This window comes from Hyperolius riggenbachi, chromosome 2 (genome assembly GCF_040937935.1).
Source record: "Hyperolius riggenbachi isolate aHypRig1 chromosome 2, aHypRig1.pri, whole genome shotgun sequence".
In the NCBI taxonomy this organism is placed as follows: Eukaryota; Metazoa; Chordata; class Amphibia; order Anura; family Hyperoliidae; genus Hyperolius; species Hyperolius riggenbachi.
Window position 1 is genome coordinate 290068474 of NC_090647.1, and position 18154 is coordinate 290086627.

Genomic DNA, 18154 nt, shown 5'->3' on the forward strand with positions numbered 1-18154 from the left:
TCTGGACCGGAATCGAACCCTGATTCCTCGGCCATTACCCGTGGTCACTCACAATGGTTGACTTGCCCTCCATAAAAGATTCTCGGCAGAACAAGTATTTAAAAAATAGATGTAAGCTTTAACAATGGTAGAGAAAGAACCATCGAAAGTTGATAAGGCAGTCAGACATTACCTGATATCACTGAGGAAGAGCAATCTCGCCACGGTGCGCACCAGTCCAGCACGGCCGTCACAACACAAACAGCTGTTTGCGGTGCGTTACACAGTGAGTTTGGTGTGTCAGTGTGAAGCCGTACTAATTACACTCCCTGATTGATGTATACACATGCAAGATGTTTTAAAGCACATTAGGCCTGCAATTTAGTCCAGATTTTTCCCTGGGACTTTTGGCGTTTATCTCACTCCGCCATGCCCCCCTCCAGGTGTTAGACCCCTTGAAACATCTTTTCCATCACTTTTCTGGCCAGCATAAGTGTTTCTAGTTTTCAAAGTTCGCTTCCCCATTGATGTCTATTGCGGTTCGCGAAAGTTCACGCGAACCGAACTTTCGCGGAGGTTCGCGGACCCGGTTTCTGAACCGAAAATCGGAGGTTCGGGCCATCTCTGCTCACATATCCCTGTTGATCCAGAGGAAGGCAAAAAACCCTTACAAGGCAAGGTCCAATTAGCCCCAAAAGGGAAAAAAATTCCTTCCCGACTCCAGATGGCAATCAGATAAAATCCCTGGATCAATACCACTGGGCAGTACCTAGTAATTGTAGACATCGATGTCTTTCAACGCAAGGAAAGCATCTAAGCCCCCTTTAAATGCAGGTATAGAATTTGCCATAACTACTTCCTGTGGCAATGCTTCAATCTTTGCCAGCCTAATTTCTTTTTACAACTTTTATTGCACTCCCTATAATTGCCTAATGCAGCCTCAGTCCCCTCCTGTTTTAGGACCTTATAGGCATTCTTTTTCCCCTTCATTTTATCTCTAACCTTTCTATTCATCCATAGAGGCCTTTTTTTATTCCTAGACGTTTTGTTTCCATATGGGATATACATACCGTATTTTTCGGACCATAAGACGCACTTTTTCTTCCCCAAACATGGGGGGGGGAAGTCTTATGGTCCAAATGCTACCTGGCACCAGGTGTCCCTCCACTGGGAATCCCCATGGTAACGCATCCCCAGGCATCCCGTCCCCCTTGTCCTCCTCTATTCTGTCCCTACTGCTGTTCCATCCCTCTGTCCTCCTCTATCTTGTCCCCCATGTCCCCGTGGCTTTCCCGTCCCCCTCTGACTTTGATTGTTGTGGGGAGTGTGCAATAGGCTTACTGCTGCAGGCTAGAGATGATGAGCGGTAAGCCTCCGGGAAAAAGCCACGGGGGAGTCCGTGCAGATGACGAAATTTCCATCATTTCACTCCTGCTGGCAGTCCAAGATCGTGGCTTACTGCTGCAGGCTACAGATGATCAGCGGTAAGCCTTCGGGGGAAAAGCCGCATGGGTGTCCGTGCACACTGCCTAAGTTTCTTTACCATCACTTCTGCATTGGTGATGTAAGCGGAAGTGACGGTAAAGAAACTTAGGCAGCGTGCACGGACACCCACGCGGCTTTTCCCCGAAGGCTTACCGCTGATCATCTGTAGCCTGCAGCAGTAAGCCACGATCTTGGACTGCCAGCAGGAGTGAAGGGATGGAAATTTCGTCATCTACACGGACTCCCCCGCTGCTTTTTTCCGGAGGCTTACTGCTCATCATCTCTAGCCTGCAGTGGTAAGCCCATTGCACACTCCCCACAACAATCAGAGTAAGAGGGGGACGGGAATGCCGTGGGGACATGCGGGACAAGACAGAGGAGGACAGGGGGTTGGAACAGCAGCAGGACACAGGGGACAAGATAGAGGAGGGCAGGGGGAAACAGGCACATAAAAGAGGAGGACAGGGGGACAGAACAGTAACAGGACACAGGAGGACAAGATAGAGGAGGAATGAGGGAAGGGACAAGAGAGATGAGGACAAAAATGGGCACGGAATAGAGGGACAACAGCAGAACACAGGGGGGCAAGATAGAGGAGAACAGGGGGACTGGACATCAGTAGGACACAGGGGAACAGGACAGCTGCAGAACACGGGGACATAATAGAGGAGGACAGGGACACAGGGGGACAAACGAGAACACAAGGGACACAGAGGATGACACAAGGGTGACACTAAAGATACAAAGGGGCCACAGGGACACAAGAGGTACAAGGAGGATATAATAATTGGGGAGGGGAGAAGATCCACAAGATGCCCCTGTACCATGGATGCACCATGTTTAGTATTTTTTTCCCTGTTTTTTGTTCTCTAAATATAGGTGCGTCTTTTGGTCCGGAGCATCTTATGGTCTGAAAAATACAGTACTACATTATTGATTAAGAATAAGTTTAAAAGATTGCAATTTCCCTTCAGTGTTCTCCCCTTGTAGTACATTATCCCAGTTCACCAAACTTAGTGCCTGCTTGAGTTGATTGAACTTTACTTTTCTAAAATTCATAGTTTTAGTAGTCCCGCTGCCCCGCGGCCTATCAGTCACCAGATCAAACGTTATCATGTTGTGATCACTATTTCCCAAATGTTCTTAAACCTGCACATTTTATACATTATCTGGTCTATTTGAAAGGATCAAATCCAGTAACGCATTCCCCCTACTTGGTTCCATTACCATGTGAGTTAGTTAACTGTCCTGTAGTGATGCCAGAAATCTGCTGCTTTTACCAGAATGGGTAGCCTCAATACTCCAGTCAATGTCTGGAAAGTTGAAGTCACCAATAACTATGACCTCATTTTTACTTGCAGCTTTTTCAATCTGCTGTAGTAATTGCAGTTCTGCAGCTTCATGAATATGTGGTGGCCTGTAGCATACCCCAACAAGCAATTGGCAACCATTATTTCCACCATGAATATTTACCCAAACGGTCTCCACATCTTTGCAATCTTCATCTATCTCATCGTTTAGGACAGCTGTATCAGGCAAAAATAAGAGATTATAGCCCTGATTCACTAACCAGCGCTAAGCTGGTTAGTGTGCCTTAATACCTAGTGGGCACAAACAACGTAGTTAGGTGGTTTGCGCCCATACATCGCGCACAGCCCAGCGTAGTGCACGCGCAGCCGTAAATACCGCTGCTCTGTAAATGTCGCACCTGGCATGATGAAAACGGCGCATCAAGTGCCTCCAAAATGGCACACTGGTGCGCCATTTCGGGAGCAACCGATGCACCGTTTTTGTCGCATTAGGTGTGACGTGTACAGGGCAGTGGGTGCGACGTTATCGTCTCACTGCGCACTATTAACGGCTGCACGCGCACTACGCTGAGCTGTGGTAGCTTTACACGGCTGTTACTGCCTGCAAAGCTACTTTTCAGGCACTAAGTGGCTTTTCACTCCGGCGCTATCACTTAGCACCAGTTAGTGAATCAAGCTCTTTATGTTTAAAACTATAGAAACTGGTCACCTCAGTTCCTATCCTACAAATTAACAGACTGTTATTAAAAAAAAATCATGTATGATACACAGTGGTAATAAAACTCCTTTCTGAGCTTTTTTTTGTAAAAAAAAAACAAAAAAAAACCATGATGGACCACTGTCTTGGTTTTTGGGAAAATCTAGAAATTACCTTAGTGGCAGAAGAGGTGTTTCTAAGTGAAAAGTACAGTTGCTTTACTAGTAAGAAATGTAGGGTATACTGTTTATATTTAATTGGGACTGCCATCTTGGTTTTTGGCACATCTAGAAATTACCTTAGTGGCAGAAGAGGTGTTTTTAAGTGAAAACGGACACTTGCTTTTGACACTGAAGTGTTATGTCTGTCTCTGAACTCCCCTAACAGCAGTTTGTTTACACTCAAGTGTCAGAACAAGGTTACAGAGTCAGTGCTGTCACAGGCAGACTCATTAGTCAAAAAGTGGAACTATCAGCACAGTGGCTAAGGGACTAGTACACTTGCCTTGCAATGCTAGAATCCTTATTTAACTTGCCTGACAGTACACCATCTGCATACAAATTGTGTTTTCTTCCAATGTTTGCATTAGTTTTCTCCATGTTCTTTGGTACCCTCCTAAGTCCCAAAAGCATTCAGAGAGGTTCCCCACAGGGAACAATCAACATCAGACAAGGCGATCTGTCCTTGGGGATTGAATAAACAAAGGCCAGTGATGTCAAGGGGTAGCTGTTCACACTCTGGATTTTCAGTCAAAATTATACAGCTTTATTGTTTTTATGCCAAATATAGCATTATGTGACTTTTTTAATTGCTCTGTTTTTTTAAGTAGTGACATCATTTTGTAGGATTTATTATTCCTGATTATTTATTATTTTTGCTTTTATTTGTCCTCCTGCTTAATATTTATTCCTACAACTTATTCATAGAACCACTCTAGCTAATTAATCGCCAGCACAGCTCCCCCACTAAACACTTCTGGAGCCACATCTGATTTGTTGTTCGGCTACAGTGCCTTTACATTCTGCTCTGGAAATGCTTCAGCCATATCAAATCTCTGTTTACTCTAGCGCTCCCATTTTATCATTGGCTAAGTTGTAATGTGAGCTTACATGCCATTATATTTCAGTCCAGCTCTGTCCACGCTTAATAGGTTTTACAGACTGATGGCCAAGTATGTGGGCAGCTTGAGAAACAGTGCAGAAAATGAAGGGCATGAATGGGAGGCCACAGAGAGAAACACGAATCAGTGTGTGCAGAGAGCAAGAACATCACAATAACATTGAAAGCGCTCAGAGATTTGGGCCATGCAGGTATTTTTAAATTTAATGAGCGGGTTTTAGTTGTGATATATATATATATATATACAGTATAGTGTTCTGACTCACTGGAATAGTATAGCTCGAATCCTTTGCTGGTATTTTCTGCATTTGTGATGAACTCCAGCCACAGAGCGCTGGAGGTGCTGTTCAGGCTCCGTCCCAACATCTCTGACAGACTGAATGCGCCAAGAAGCCGAGCTGAATTATTGTGTCCATCATACACCTGCAGAAAGAAAACAGATCATCACTGGGTTTTCTTCTGTTATAGCTGCATATTTTTTACCATGTACTGCAATATGGTCATATTTGTAAATATGATGTGCACAGTTTTTCATCCATTTTTATTTTCCAGCATTTTAAAACTAAAAGGGCTAGTTCACAGTGCTCAGTTGCGTTGCAGAATAATACTGCATGCCAACATGCTGCCCATACAGTTCTATGGTCCTGTTCACAGTACTGCGTTTTAACTGATAATGTTATTCTTACCCGCTGCATGCAGACTTTGTATTAAAGTCTATGTCCAGTTTCCATTGCATTCCAGTCTCCATTATAATGCATGTGGTACCACTGTGAACCTAGCCTAAAGCTTTAAAAGAAAGTCTGTAGTGTCCCCACTTTTGTAAAAAAAAAAAAAAAGTCACCTGCCTGGCTGTTGCGCCTCTGCCTTTACATATTATTGTCATTGGTCCAAAATATGTTTGCAGTTCAGATACACACTGCTGGAATGTTCAAAGATTTGGAGTAAATGAGCAGCCCAAACAGTTGTGGGTAGGTAATGAAGGAGGTCCAACTTATGTGGTGGTGGGTGGATGATTGGGTGCAGTTGTGCATAAAATACTGGAAATAGTCCATAAAATTTAAAGAAAAACTGCAGTAAGATGAATATGGAGGGAGGCTTGCCTTTCTTTTAAAATTCTTCTTGCCCGTCTTAAGCTAAACCTCTGCATTTATTTATTTCTAAATCACTGATCTAGGAGAACTATGCAGATGTTCTCTCACTACACTGGCTGCATGTGTGTGTGCTGAGCTTAAAATACTGTAACAAAAAAATCATCATGTCAGTAAAGCAGGTCAATTTGTGTTGGTGGTTTCAATGCCAGTACTTCATGTTTTTAAGAGAATTGTCCCCATGAATCATCTACCTAACCAATTTAATTCTTCTTCCTGACGCTTAACCCACTTTTCATTCACTGGTTCTCCATCCCAATGCCTAACCCTAACCAATCCCCTTTTCACTGATCCCCCTTCTGACCCTGTAACCTTAACCAATCCAATTCTCACTGATTTTCCCTCCCTCCCTAATCCCTAGCCCCAACCATTTATCACAGATTCTCCTTCCCAACCCCTAACCCTAACTGATCCAACTATCATTGATTCTCCTTCCCAACCCCTAACCCTAGGCAATGTCTTTATCTCAAATTCTGCTTTTTGAACACTAACCTCCATCCTAATGTAAACCCCTTTCTGATGACTGGTCTTAACATCTCTTCTTAAAGTGGCACCATAGTGACATTTAGTAAAATGAAGTAAATTATTCAGGATACCCATTTTTACCTAATTATCCTGGTTTCAGCATCATAAACACTTCCTATATCTATATATAGCTCTATATTTACTAACAACTCTGACCTCCCAGTGATGTCACAGCTTAGGCTGTTTAGATATGAGAATTATATTACCAAAAAATTCTAGGAGACCAGTTGTTGTTTCTACTGCCTTCGGGACAACAGTAAACAAACATTCCACAGTGATGAACCTATCAGCACAGTAAATATGTCACCATCTGTGATAATTTTAAGAATGTAAATCAGAGAGACAAAAGATTTACAATGCAGAAATACCGATTAACTAATTTATAAAGTAATATTCAGTAACTCCTTCCTGATATCTAACCTTAACCTTCATCTCGCCTTTCATCATCTACATAGTTATACATTTCATCTATGTTATAGCTGAAAAGTTCATGCCAAAATTGTGCAACTAATGTTAATAACCTAGAGCAATTATAGGCTTAAAATAACTATACATGCCAACTGAAGTTGACAACCTAATACAGCTATCAATGAATAAGCACACCATTAAGGCGACTGTAATAACCAACATTTTGACGGTTGATGCCCAAAGTGAATAATATCCTATCTTAATAACCTAAATTAGCATAACTCTTTACATTGTGTGCCAGATCCTTCTTCTGCCAAAAGGAATTGATCCCATACTTTTCACCCTAATGCTGGGAATACACGGGCCAATTCTGAGCTGATTAGATGGTGGTTAGATAGATAATTTCCGACGTGTCCGATCACTGTTCGATCCTTTTGCCGCTTGATTTATCATTGAAGTGAATTGAGAAAAGATAAGAAAAACGAGCAGAAGATAAGAGAATCGCGTTGGAATCGATTGGCAAAACGACCTGGCACAGAATTGAGCACCAGAATCGGTGTATTCCCAGCATAAGACACAAGTTCCAAAGGCTTGTTTTCAGTTGATACGCAGGTTCTTCTAGCCAGAACCTGCAATGTTCTCATTTGGTGACCTTCCTGTCCTCATGAATGGTTACATGTAAGTTTACAGTATATAATATATACACATGTAAACATTTTTCTTATTTGGAATTGTAGGGTATATATATATATATATATATATATATATATATATATATATATATATATATATATAGACAGAACACAGTTTGCAGCACATAATATACAGCAAAAATAAAGTGCCATACATTTATGAGTCATTTATGTAAATAAGGAATGCATACATATTTATCACAGTATACATATGTATCACAGGATGTTACATAAAACAGAAAAGATGATTGATCTGTTCTTTTCACGTAACAAGTATTAAGATAGAAAGAAGAAATCACAGGCTCTGAAGACGCGAATAATTTCTTATCTTTTCTGCGTCCCATTCCAAAAGACTGGTAAAAAAAGAATAAAAAAGAAAAGGTGACGGAGATGAAAGCAGTACATTAAAGAAGAACTTCAAATGTGTTAAATTGAAGTGTCCCACTGGTTATATCAGTTATTGCAATTAACCTTTGCTTATTGCGTATTTCTTGTGCTTATAATAAGCTTTGAAAGCGTGAAGAAAATAGCATTTGTTTTATTGAAAAGCAGTGTGTACCATGGCGTGAGACTAATGGACTTTTATTACATCTCCTGTTGTGACAGTGCTGATAAGCTGCTTCACTCAGGCATTTTTTGTGTTTCAAAATAACCTCTTTTGTCCTTGCAGCTCTAATGCAAATAATGTAATTCCCTGCTCGTCTCTAAACTGATTTAAACTTGAGTTCTCCTTTAACAACCTATTCTAAAGCTAGCTACAGGAGCAACATTTTTTGTCCCAAACAGTCGGCTTATACTCGAGTATATAGTGATTATTGGGGCATTCAATGCGAAGCTGATAGCAACACCCTTGTGCACACTGATAATGGGGAAAGCCCTTGAGAGCGGTGTGAGGAGTGAAGGATGATTGTAAAGCAGAGAGAGAGAGAGAGAGGCATGTGAAACTATGTGAAGAAATAAAGTGCCCCTAGCATTGGTGGTAATGCGTACCTTAATATAAAGTATTTAAAAAAGTTGTATTTATCGATAGTTGTTCTTTAAAGCGGAATGAAACCCGGCATTTCTTCTTTGCTCTAATAGCTTATTTACAGCATATTATATGCAACCAGCATTTTTTTTTACTAGAACAGCATTCAAAGGGTTACACACAGGACTTTAAAGTTCAATGCAGAGAAATCTGGACGCATCCGAAGTTGTAGATAATGTTATCTTGTGTTTAATTGTTTCCAGTGAGGAATGTAAATAAACACTTCTCCTACACTGCTGGGTCCCCTGAACAAAGTCAGACAAATTGGAAAGCATTTCTGCTTGTTAGAACATGAATGAAGCAGTTATAAATAAAATGCAGAACGTATAATTTCTAAATGAATAATAATACTTATGCACAAAAGCAAATATGATAACCGTATGGCATATAAAAAGTAGGAAAACATGTTTTTATTAAGTATTATGTCAGGGTTTTATACCGCTTTAAGATGCAAGTATGTTTGAGCCTTAAAGGGAACCTGTACTGAGTAAAATTATTTAAAATAAACACATGAGGTAACTTCAAATGAACATTACATAGTTACCTTGTCATCAGTTCCTCTCAGAAGCGCACCATTTTCTTCTGACAATGATCCCTTCCAGTTCTGACAACCAGTGATGCTCGGATACCGCTTTTTATTATTCGAGTTCGGTCGAATTCGAATAGTGAATTATTCGAGTTCGGTCGAATATTCGAGTCGAATATTTTTTACTATTCGATTCGACCTCGAAATTCGAGCTCACTATTCGAGTCGGTATTCGAGCTCATTATTCGAGCTGACTATTCTAATTGGCCTTAAATAGCTTCCAACACTTGTTTTGGGGGTGAATGATGCAAGAAACATCTTTTTTTCCAAGTAACAACAGCAAGTGATTATGTGGGGATGTTCCTTTAAAAAAAACAAAAGGTGGAAAGAGAAGTTGTGTCCAAAATTCTGTTCAGTAGTGTATATACTTCTTCTTCTTCTTCTGTATCTTCTATATCTTCTTTTTCTTATTATATATCTTCTTCTTCTATATCTTCTTCTATATCTTCTTCTTCTTCTTCTATATCTTCTTCTATATCTTCTTCTTCTTCTTCTATATCTTCTTCTTCTTCTTCTTCTTCACCTTCTTCTTCTTCACCTTCTTCTTCTATATCTTCTTTTTCTATATCTTCTTCTTATTATTATTTTTCTATTTCTTCTTCTTCTTTTTCTATATCTTCTTCTTATTATTATTTTTCTATTTCTTCTTCTTCTTTTTCTATATCTTCTGCTTATTACTATTTTTCTATTTCTTCTTCTTCTTCTTCTTTTTCTATATCTTCTTCTCCTTCTTCTTCTTCTTTTTCTATATCTTCTTCTTCTTCTATATCGTCTTCTTCTTCTTCACTTATTTCTCTTCAATTTTTTTTTTTAAAGAAATGCAGCTATTTTTGAGCGTAAAAAATAGCTGGTGGCGCATGGTGGAAGCGCCATTGTATGTGCTCCCTGGCAGTGGAAACACACAGACAGCAGGAGGTAAATTCAGCAGCAGCAGCAGGAGGAGGATGATTGTGTGGCAGCAGGCAGTCAATGAGGCAGGCAGCGAGACATAATAGGCTGTGGTACCTAGCGGTGGTACCAGGCCGTAAATACACAGCATGAGGTTCCAGACAGCGGTCGTGAAGCCCACATCGTGTCCAATACACAACTGGGACAACACAGTTTTCAACCCGGACACCTCAGAAAAATTAAACCTTTTTTTTTTTTTTTTAATGGTTTATTTTATTTTTTTTACAGCCAATTACACATATAGCTATTGTTGGCCGTAATAGCTGGTGGCAGAGTGGCAGCAGCAGAAGGTAAATCTGTGTACCCTGGCAGTGGGAAACACAGCAGACAGACAGCAGCAGCAGCAGGAGGAATGGAGGAGTAGTGTGAGTGTGGCAGCAGGTAGGTAGGCAGCATGACATAATAGCCCTGGTACCTAGCGGTGATGCCAGGGCTGTAAATAAACACAACAGGAGGTCCCAGACAGCGGTCGTGCAGCCCACATCATGTCCAGTACACAACTGGGACAACACAGTTTTCAACCCGGGCACCTCAGAAAAATTAAACCTTTTTTTTTTTTAATGGTTTATTTTTATTTTTTTTTACAGCAAATTGCACATATAGCTATTGTTGGGCGTAATAGCTGGTGGCAGAGTGGCAGCAGCAGAAGGTAAATCTGTGTACCCTGGCAGTGGGAAACACAGCAGACAGACAGCAGCAGCAGCAGGAGGAATGGAGGAGTAGTGTGAGTGTGGCAGCAGGTAGGTAGGCAGCGTGACATAATAGCCCTGGTACCTAGCGGTCATACCAGGGCTGTAAATAAACACAACAGGAGGTCCCAGACAGCGGTCGTGCAGCCCACATCGTGTCCAATACACAACTGGGACAACACAGTTTTTAACCCGGGCACCTCAGAAAAATTAAACTTTTTTTTTTAATGGTTTATTTATTTATTTTTTTTACAGCAAATTACACATATAGCTATTGTTGGACGTAATAGCTGGTGGCAGAGTGGCAGCAGCAGAAGGTAAATCTGTGTACCCTGGCAGTGGGAAACACAGCAGCCAGACAGCAGCAGCAGCAGGAGGAATGGAGGAGTAGTGTGAGTGTGGCAGCAGGTAGGTAGGCAGCATGACAGAATAGCCCTGGTACCTAGCGGTAATACCAGGGCTGTAAATAAACACAACAGGAGGTCCCAGACAGCGGTCGTGCAGCCCACATCGTGTCCAATACACAACTAGGACAACACAGTTTTCAACCCGGGCACCTCAGAAAAATTAAACTTTTTTTTTTAATGGTTTATTTATTTATTTATTTTTACAGCAAATTACACATATAGCTATTGTTGGACGTAATAGCTGGTGGCAGAGTGGCAGCAGCAGAAGGTAAATCTGTGTACCCTGGCAGTGGGAAACACAGCAGACAGACAGCAGCAGCAGCAGGAGGAATGGAGGAGTAGTGTGAGTGTGGCAGCAGGTAGGTAGGCAGCGTGACATAATAGCCCTGGTACCTAGCGGTGATGCCAGGGCTGTAAATAAACACAACAGGAGGTCCCAGACAGCGGTCGTGCAGCCCACATCATGTCCAGTACACAACTGGGACAACACAGTTTTCAACCCGGGCACCTCAGAAAAATTAAACCTTTTTTTTTTTTAATGGTTTATTTTTATTTTTTTTTACAGCAAATTACACATATAGCTATTGTTGGGCGTAATAGCTGGTGGCAGAGTGGCAGCAGCAGAAGGTAAATCTGTGTACCCTGGCAGTGGGAAACACAGCAGACAGACAGCAGCAGCAGCAGGAGGAATGGAGGAGTAGTGTGAGTGTGGCAGCAGGTAGGTAGGCAGCGTGACATAATAGCCCTGGTACCTAGCGGTCATACCAGGGCTGTAAATAAACACAACAGGAGGTCCCAGACAGCGGTCGTGCAGCCCACATCGTGTCCAATACACAACTGGGACAACACAGTTTTTAACCCGGGCACCTCAGAAAAATTAAACTTTTTTTTTTAATGGTTTATTTATTTATTTTTTTTACAGCAAATTACACATATAGCTATTGTTGGACGTAATAGCTGGTGGCAGAGTGGCAGCAGCAGAAGGTAAATCTGTGTACCCTGGCAGTGGGAAACACAGCAGACAGACAGCAGCAGCAGCAGGAGGAATGGAGGAGTAGTGTGAGTGTGGCAGCAGGTAGGTAGGCAGCGTGACAGAATAGCCCTGGTACCTAGCGGTAATACCAGGGCTGTAAATAAACACAACAGGAGGTCCCAGACAGCGGTCGTGCAGCCCACATCGTGTCCAATACACAACTGGGACAACACAGTTTTCAACCCGGGCACCTCAGAAAAATTAAACTTTTTTTTTTAATGGTTTATTTATTTATTTTTTTTACAGCAAATTACACATATAGCTATTGTTGGACGTAATAGCTGGTGGCAGAGTGGCAGCAGCAGAAGGTAAATCTGTGTACCCTGGCAGTGGGAAACACAGCAGACAGACAGCAGCAGCAGCAGGAGGAATGGAGGAGTAGTGTGAGTGTGGCAGCAGGTAGGTAGGCAGCGTGACATAATAGCCCTGGTACCTAGCGGTGATACCAGGCCGTAAATACACAGCATGAGGTTCCAGACAGCGGTCGCGAAGCCCACATCATGTCCAATACACAACTGGGACAACACAGTTTTCAACCCGGGCACCTCAGAAAAATTAAACCTTTTTTTTTTTTAATGGTTTATTTTTATTTTTTTTTACAGCAAATTACACATATAGCTATTGTTGGGCGTAATAGCTGGTGGCAGAGTGGCAGCAGCAGAAGGTAAATCTGTGTACCCTGGCAGTGGGAAACACAGCAGACAGACAGCAGCAGCAGCAGGAGGAATGGAGGAGTAGTGTGAGTGTGGCAGCAGGTAGGTAGGCAGCGTGACATAATAGCCCTGGTACCTAGCGGTCATACCAGGGCTGTAAATAAACACAACAGGAGGTCCCAGACAGCGGTCGTGCAGCCCACATCGTGTCCAATACACAACTGGGACAACACAGTTTTTAACCCGGGCACCTCAGAAAAATTAAACTTTTTTTTTTAATGGTTTATTTATTTATTTTTTTTACAGCAAATTACACATATAGCTATTGTTGGACGTAATAGCTGGTGGCAGAGTGGCAGCAGCAGAAGGTAAATCTGTGTACCCTGGCAGTGGGAAACACAGCAGACAGACAGCAGCAGCAGCAGGAGGAATGGAGGAGTAGTGTGAGTGTGGCAGCAGGTAGGTAGGCAGCGTGACAGAATAGCCCTGGTACCTAGCGGTAATACCAGGGCTGTAAATAAACACAACAGGAGGTCCCAGACAGCGGTCGTGCAGCCCACATCGTGTCCAATACACAACTGGGACAACACAGTTTTCAACCCGGGCACCTCAGAAAAATTAAACTTTTTTTTTTAATGGTTTATTTATTTATTTTTTTTACAGCAAATTACACATATAGCTATTGTTGGACGTAATAGCTGGTGGCAGAGTGGCAGCAGCAGAAGGTAAATCTGTGTACCCTGGCAGTGGGAAACACAGCAGACAGACAGCAGCAGCAGCAGGAGGAATGGAGGAGTAGTGTGAGTGTGGCAGCAGGTAGGTAGGCAGCGTGACATAATAGCCCTGGTACCTAGCGGTGATACCAGGCCGTAAATACACAGCATGAGGTTCCAGACAGCGGTCGCGAAGCCCACATCATGTCCAATACACAACTGGGACAACACAGTTTTCAACCCGGGCACCTCAGAAAAATTAAACCTTTTTTTTTTTTAATGGTTTATTTTTATTTTTTTTTACAGCAAATTACACATATAGCTATTGTTGGGCGTAATAGCTGGTGGCAGAGTGGCAGCAGCAGAAGGTAAATCTGTGTACCCTGGCAGTGGGAAACACAGCAGACAGACAGCAGCAGCAGCAGGAGGAATGGAGGAGTAGTGTGAGTGTGGCAGCAGGTAGGTAGGCAGCGTGACATAATAGCCCTGGTACCTAGCGGTCATACCAGGGCTGTAAATAAACACAACAGGAGGTCCCAGACAGCGGTCGTGCAGCCCACATCGTGTCCAATACACAACTGGGACAACACAGTTTTTAACCCGGGCACCTCAGAAAAATTAAACTTTTTTTTTTAATGGTTTATTTATTTATTTTTTTTTACAGCAAATTACACATATAGCTATTGTTGGACGTAATAGCTGGTGGCAGAGTGGCAGCAGCAGAAGGTAAATCTGTGTACCCTGGCAGTGGGAAACACAGCAGACAGACAGCAGCAGCAGCAGGAGGAATGGAGAAGTAGTGTGAGTGTGGCAGCAGGTAGGTAGGCAGCGTGACAGAATAGCCCTGGTACCTAGCGGTAATACCAGGGCTGTAAATAAACACAACAGGAGGTCCTAGACAGCGGTCGTGCAGCCCACATCGTGTCCAATACACAACTGGGACAACACAGTTTTCAACCCGGGCACCTCAGAAAAATTAAACTTTTTTTTTTAATGGTTTATTTATTTATTTTTTTTACAGCAAATTACACATATAGCTATTGTTGGACGTAATAGCTGGTGGCAGAGTGGCAGCAGCAGAAGGTAAATCTGTGTACCCTGGCAGTGGGAAACACAGCAGACAGACAGCAGCAGCAGCAGGAGGAATGGAGGAGTAGTGTGAGTGTGGCAGCAGGTAGGTAGGCAGCGTGACATAATAGCCCTGGTACCTAGCAGTGATACCAGGCCGTAAATACACAGCATGAGGTTCCAGACAGCGGTCGCGAAGCCCACATCATGTCCAATACACAACTGGGACAACACCGTTTTCAACCCGGACACCTCAGAAAAATTAAACCTTTTTTTTTTTAATGTTTTTTTTTTTTTTTTTTTTTACAGCAAATTACACAGATATAGCTATTGTTGGACATAATAGCTGGTGGCAGAGTGGCAGCAGAAGGTAAATCTGTGTACCCTGGCAGTGGGAAACACAGACAGCAGAAGGGCAGTACACAGCAGCCCACTGTAGGTGTAAAATGTGTGGCTACAGGCGACGTAATAATCAAACTGAACCAGGCAGGCTTAGTAGTTAGCAGGAGCCAGGAGGTGGTAAATGGTGGTAAGGCATATTAACGATGATTCCGGCAGCCAGTTCATGTCCCCCTCTTGTCGACAACAGGGGCCAGGAACTCGCCTTCCACCCACGCCTGGTTCATCTTGAGAAACGTCAGTCTGTCCACAGACTTGTGAGACAGACGTGAGCGTTTCTCGGTGACCACGCGACCAGCTGCACTGAAGCAGCGCTCGGACAGCACGCTGGAAGGGGGACAGGACAGCACTTCCAGGGCGTACTGCGCCAGCTCGCTCCAGATCTCCAGGTGCTTGACCCAATACTCCATGGGATCAACAGGGGCATCGCTGTCAAGCCCGCTGTAGGACCCCATGTAGTCAGCCACCATGCGGGTCAGGCGCTGGCTGTGACCGGAGGAGGATGCTGCTGCATGCACCTCCTCTCTAGTCACTGCTGGAGCCTCTACAGTCCTGTAGAGCTCGTTGCTGAGAGACAGCAGGTCTGTGGGGCGCTTGCTGCTGGATGCAGGCACCTGCTGCTGCCTCTGTGCTGGCTGGACAGTGGGGGGTGGAAGGCTGGGGGAAGGCTTCCTCCAAGCGCTCAACAAGGGCCTGCTGCAAGCTCCATATTTGTTGCGCTGGGTCTCCTCCTGCAGGAGGCAGGAACTGGCTCAACTTCCCCTTGAGGCGCGGGTCCAACATCATGCTGATCCAGATGTCCTCCCTCTGCTTCATCTGGATCACCCTGGGGTCCTTGCACAGGCACGTCAGCATGTGCGCTGCCATTGGGAAGAGGCGGGCCACGTGTGCTGGCACATCGACGGCAGTGCTGTCCTCATCCTCCTCCTCTGCCGCCTCATCCTCTCTCCACCCCGCACCAACTCAGCTGCACTGTGCTGATCCCCCTCATCAGCAGCAAGGTCAGGGACCTCCACCAAGTCCTCCTCCTCCTCCCCCTCAGAGGTGGACTGTGCAGCTGCATGCCGCTCCTGCTGGGCCAAGGCTGCCGCTCCCTGTTCCAGCAAAGCATCGAGGGCCCTGTTCAGCAGACAAACCAGGGGCACCCACTCGCACACCATAGCATGGTCCCTGCTCACCATGTTGGTGGCCTGCAGAAAGGGAGCCAGCACTAAGCACACCTGCTGCATGTGCCCCCAGTCGTCATCGGGGACGATGGACGGGATGTTGCTGGTCTTGTCCCTTTTCTGAGCGGCGGACACAGTGGCCAGGGCAAGGTACTGGTTGACAGCGTGCTTCTGTTCAACCAGACGCTCCAACATCGCCAGGGAGGAGTTCCAGCGAGTTGGAACGTCAAGGATCAGCTGATGGCGTGGCAGCTCCAGCTCCTTTTGCACGTCTTCCAGGCTCGCAGAGGCTGCAGCCGAGCGCCGGAAGTGACGCACAACATTCCTTGCCGTTTCCAGCAGTTCGCCCATCCCCTGGTAGGTGCGCAAGAACTTATGCACCACCAGGTTCAGCACGTGGGCAAGACAGGGGATGTGGGTCAGGTTTCCCCTGTCGATTGCGGCAACCAGATTGGCCCCATTGTCAGCCACCACCTCTCCGACTCTGAGGCCTCTCGGGGTCAGCCAAATCCTCTCCTGCTCCTGGAGTTTGGCCAACACATGGGTTGCCGTCAGTTTGGTCTTCCCAAGGCTGACCAACTGCAGCAGCGCTTGGCAGTGGCGTGGCTTCACGCTGCTGCTGAGGCGGGGGGTTTGGCCAGGTGTGCCGGAGGATGGCAGAGGATCGGAGGAACCTGCTGCAGTTCCCCTGAACCTGCGGGGTGGCACCACCCACTGTGTTGCTGCTGTGCCCGCATCTCCCATCCTCACCCCCTTCCACCAAGCTGACCCAGTGGACAGTGAAGGACAGGTAGCAGCCTGTCCCGAAGCGGCTGCTCCAGGAGTCCATGGTGACGTGGACCCTTTCACCAACCGCGTGCTCCATCCCTCGCTCCACATTGGCCATGACAAAGCGGTGCAGTGCAGGCATGACCTGGCGGGCGAAGAAGTGTCTGCTGGGGAGCTGCCAGTCTGGGGCTGCACAAGCAAGCAGCGCACGCATGTCGCTCCCCTCCTGCACGAGCGTGTACGGCAGGAGTTGGGAGCACATGGCCCGTGCCAGCAAGCCGTTCAGCTGCCGCACGCGACGGCTGCTGGGAGGCAGAGCCCTAACCACCCCCTGGAAGGACTCGCTCAAAAGCCTCTGGCGTTGCCTTTTGCTAGCACGGGAATCAGCGGAGACAGCAGAGGAGGCCACTGAGGACTGGCTGTCAGAACAGGCCTCAGTGTCGGCGGCAGGTGTTGCAGAGGGGGGAGGAGCAGTGCGTTTCCGCACTCCTGCTGGTGGTGCTGGAGGAGCAGGAGGGCGGGTGGCTGCTGTTGCTGCTGCTGCTGTTGAAGGCTGTGCAGTGATGGGTGTGGTGCCACTGCCAGCACCAGATGCCTTCAGCCTCTGGAACTCCTCATGCTGGTGGTAATGTTTAGCAGCAAGATGGTTGATCAGAGAGCTGGTGCTGAACTTTAAGGGGTCTGCACCTCTGTTCAACGTCTGCTGACAGTGGTTGCAAGTGGCGTACTTGCTGTAAACTGTGGGCATGGTGAAAAATTGCCAGATTGGTGACAAGAAAACCCCCCTACGGCCTGGAGCCGCTGCTGCCTGTCTCCCTGTGGTGGTTGGGGGGGGGGGGGCTTGGGTGCGGCTGGTGGTGGTACTGGCAGATGCTGCTGCTGCTGCTCCTGAGCCTGAGACACCAGCAGGCTGTGGGACCTGCCTACTGCTGCCAATGCTTGCAATGATGCGCCTCCTTGCAAGGCCCACAAGCGCATCCTCCTCCTCCTCCTCAGAGCTGCTGATGATGACATCCCCAGGTGCTGGTGGTGGCGGCACCCAGTCTTTGTCTGTCACCCCGTCATCATCATCATCATCATCCTCCCCCTCCTGAAACATGTTCTGCTGGGATGATGACCCCCCAAACTCCTCTCCTGATGCATGGATGGGCTGCTTGACTGTCGCCACAGTCTTGCTGTCCAATCCCTCCTCCCCCAAAGTGCCCATCAGCATCTCCTCCTCAAAATCGCCAACAACAGCAGACAATTTACTCATGATGCCTGGGGTCAAAAGACTGCTGAATGACAGATCGCCAACTGACGGTGAACTGGCCTCCTCCCCAGGCCCTGCTGGG

General features: G+C 45.6%; 1 protein-coding gene across 5 annotated transcripts in view; it reads right to left on the reverse strand.

Annotated features, from left to right (window-relative positions):
* CSMD2 (CUB and Sushi multiple domains 2) overlaps positions 1-18154 on the reverse strand; it is a 1291405-nt gene that overhangs the window by 296036 nt on the left and 977215 nt on the right. For all 5 annotated transcript variants that reach the window (XM_068268938.1, XM_068268934.1, XM_068268936.1 and 2 more), the window contains one exon: positions 4857-5013. In XM_068268938.1, the coding sequence (XP_068125039.1) occupies positions 4857-5013 (157 nt within the window). The remainder of the gene's footprint in view (positions 1-4856; positions 5014-18154) is intronic.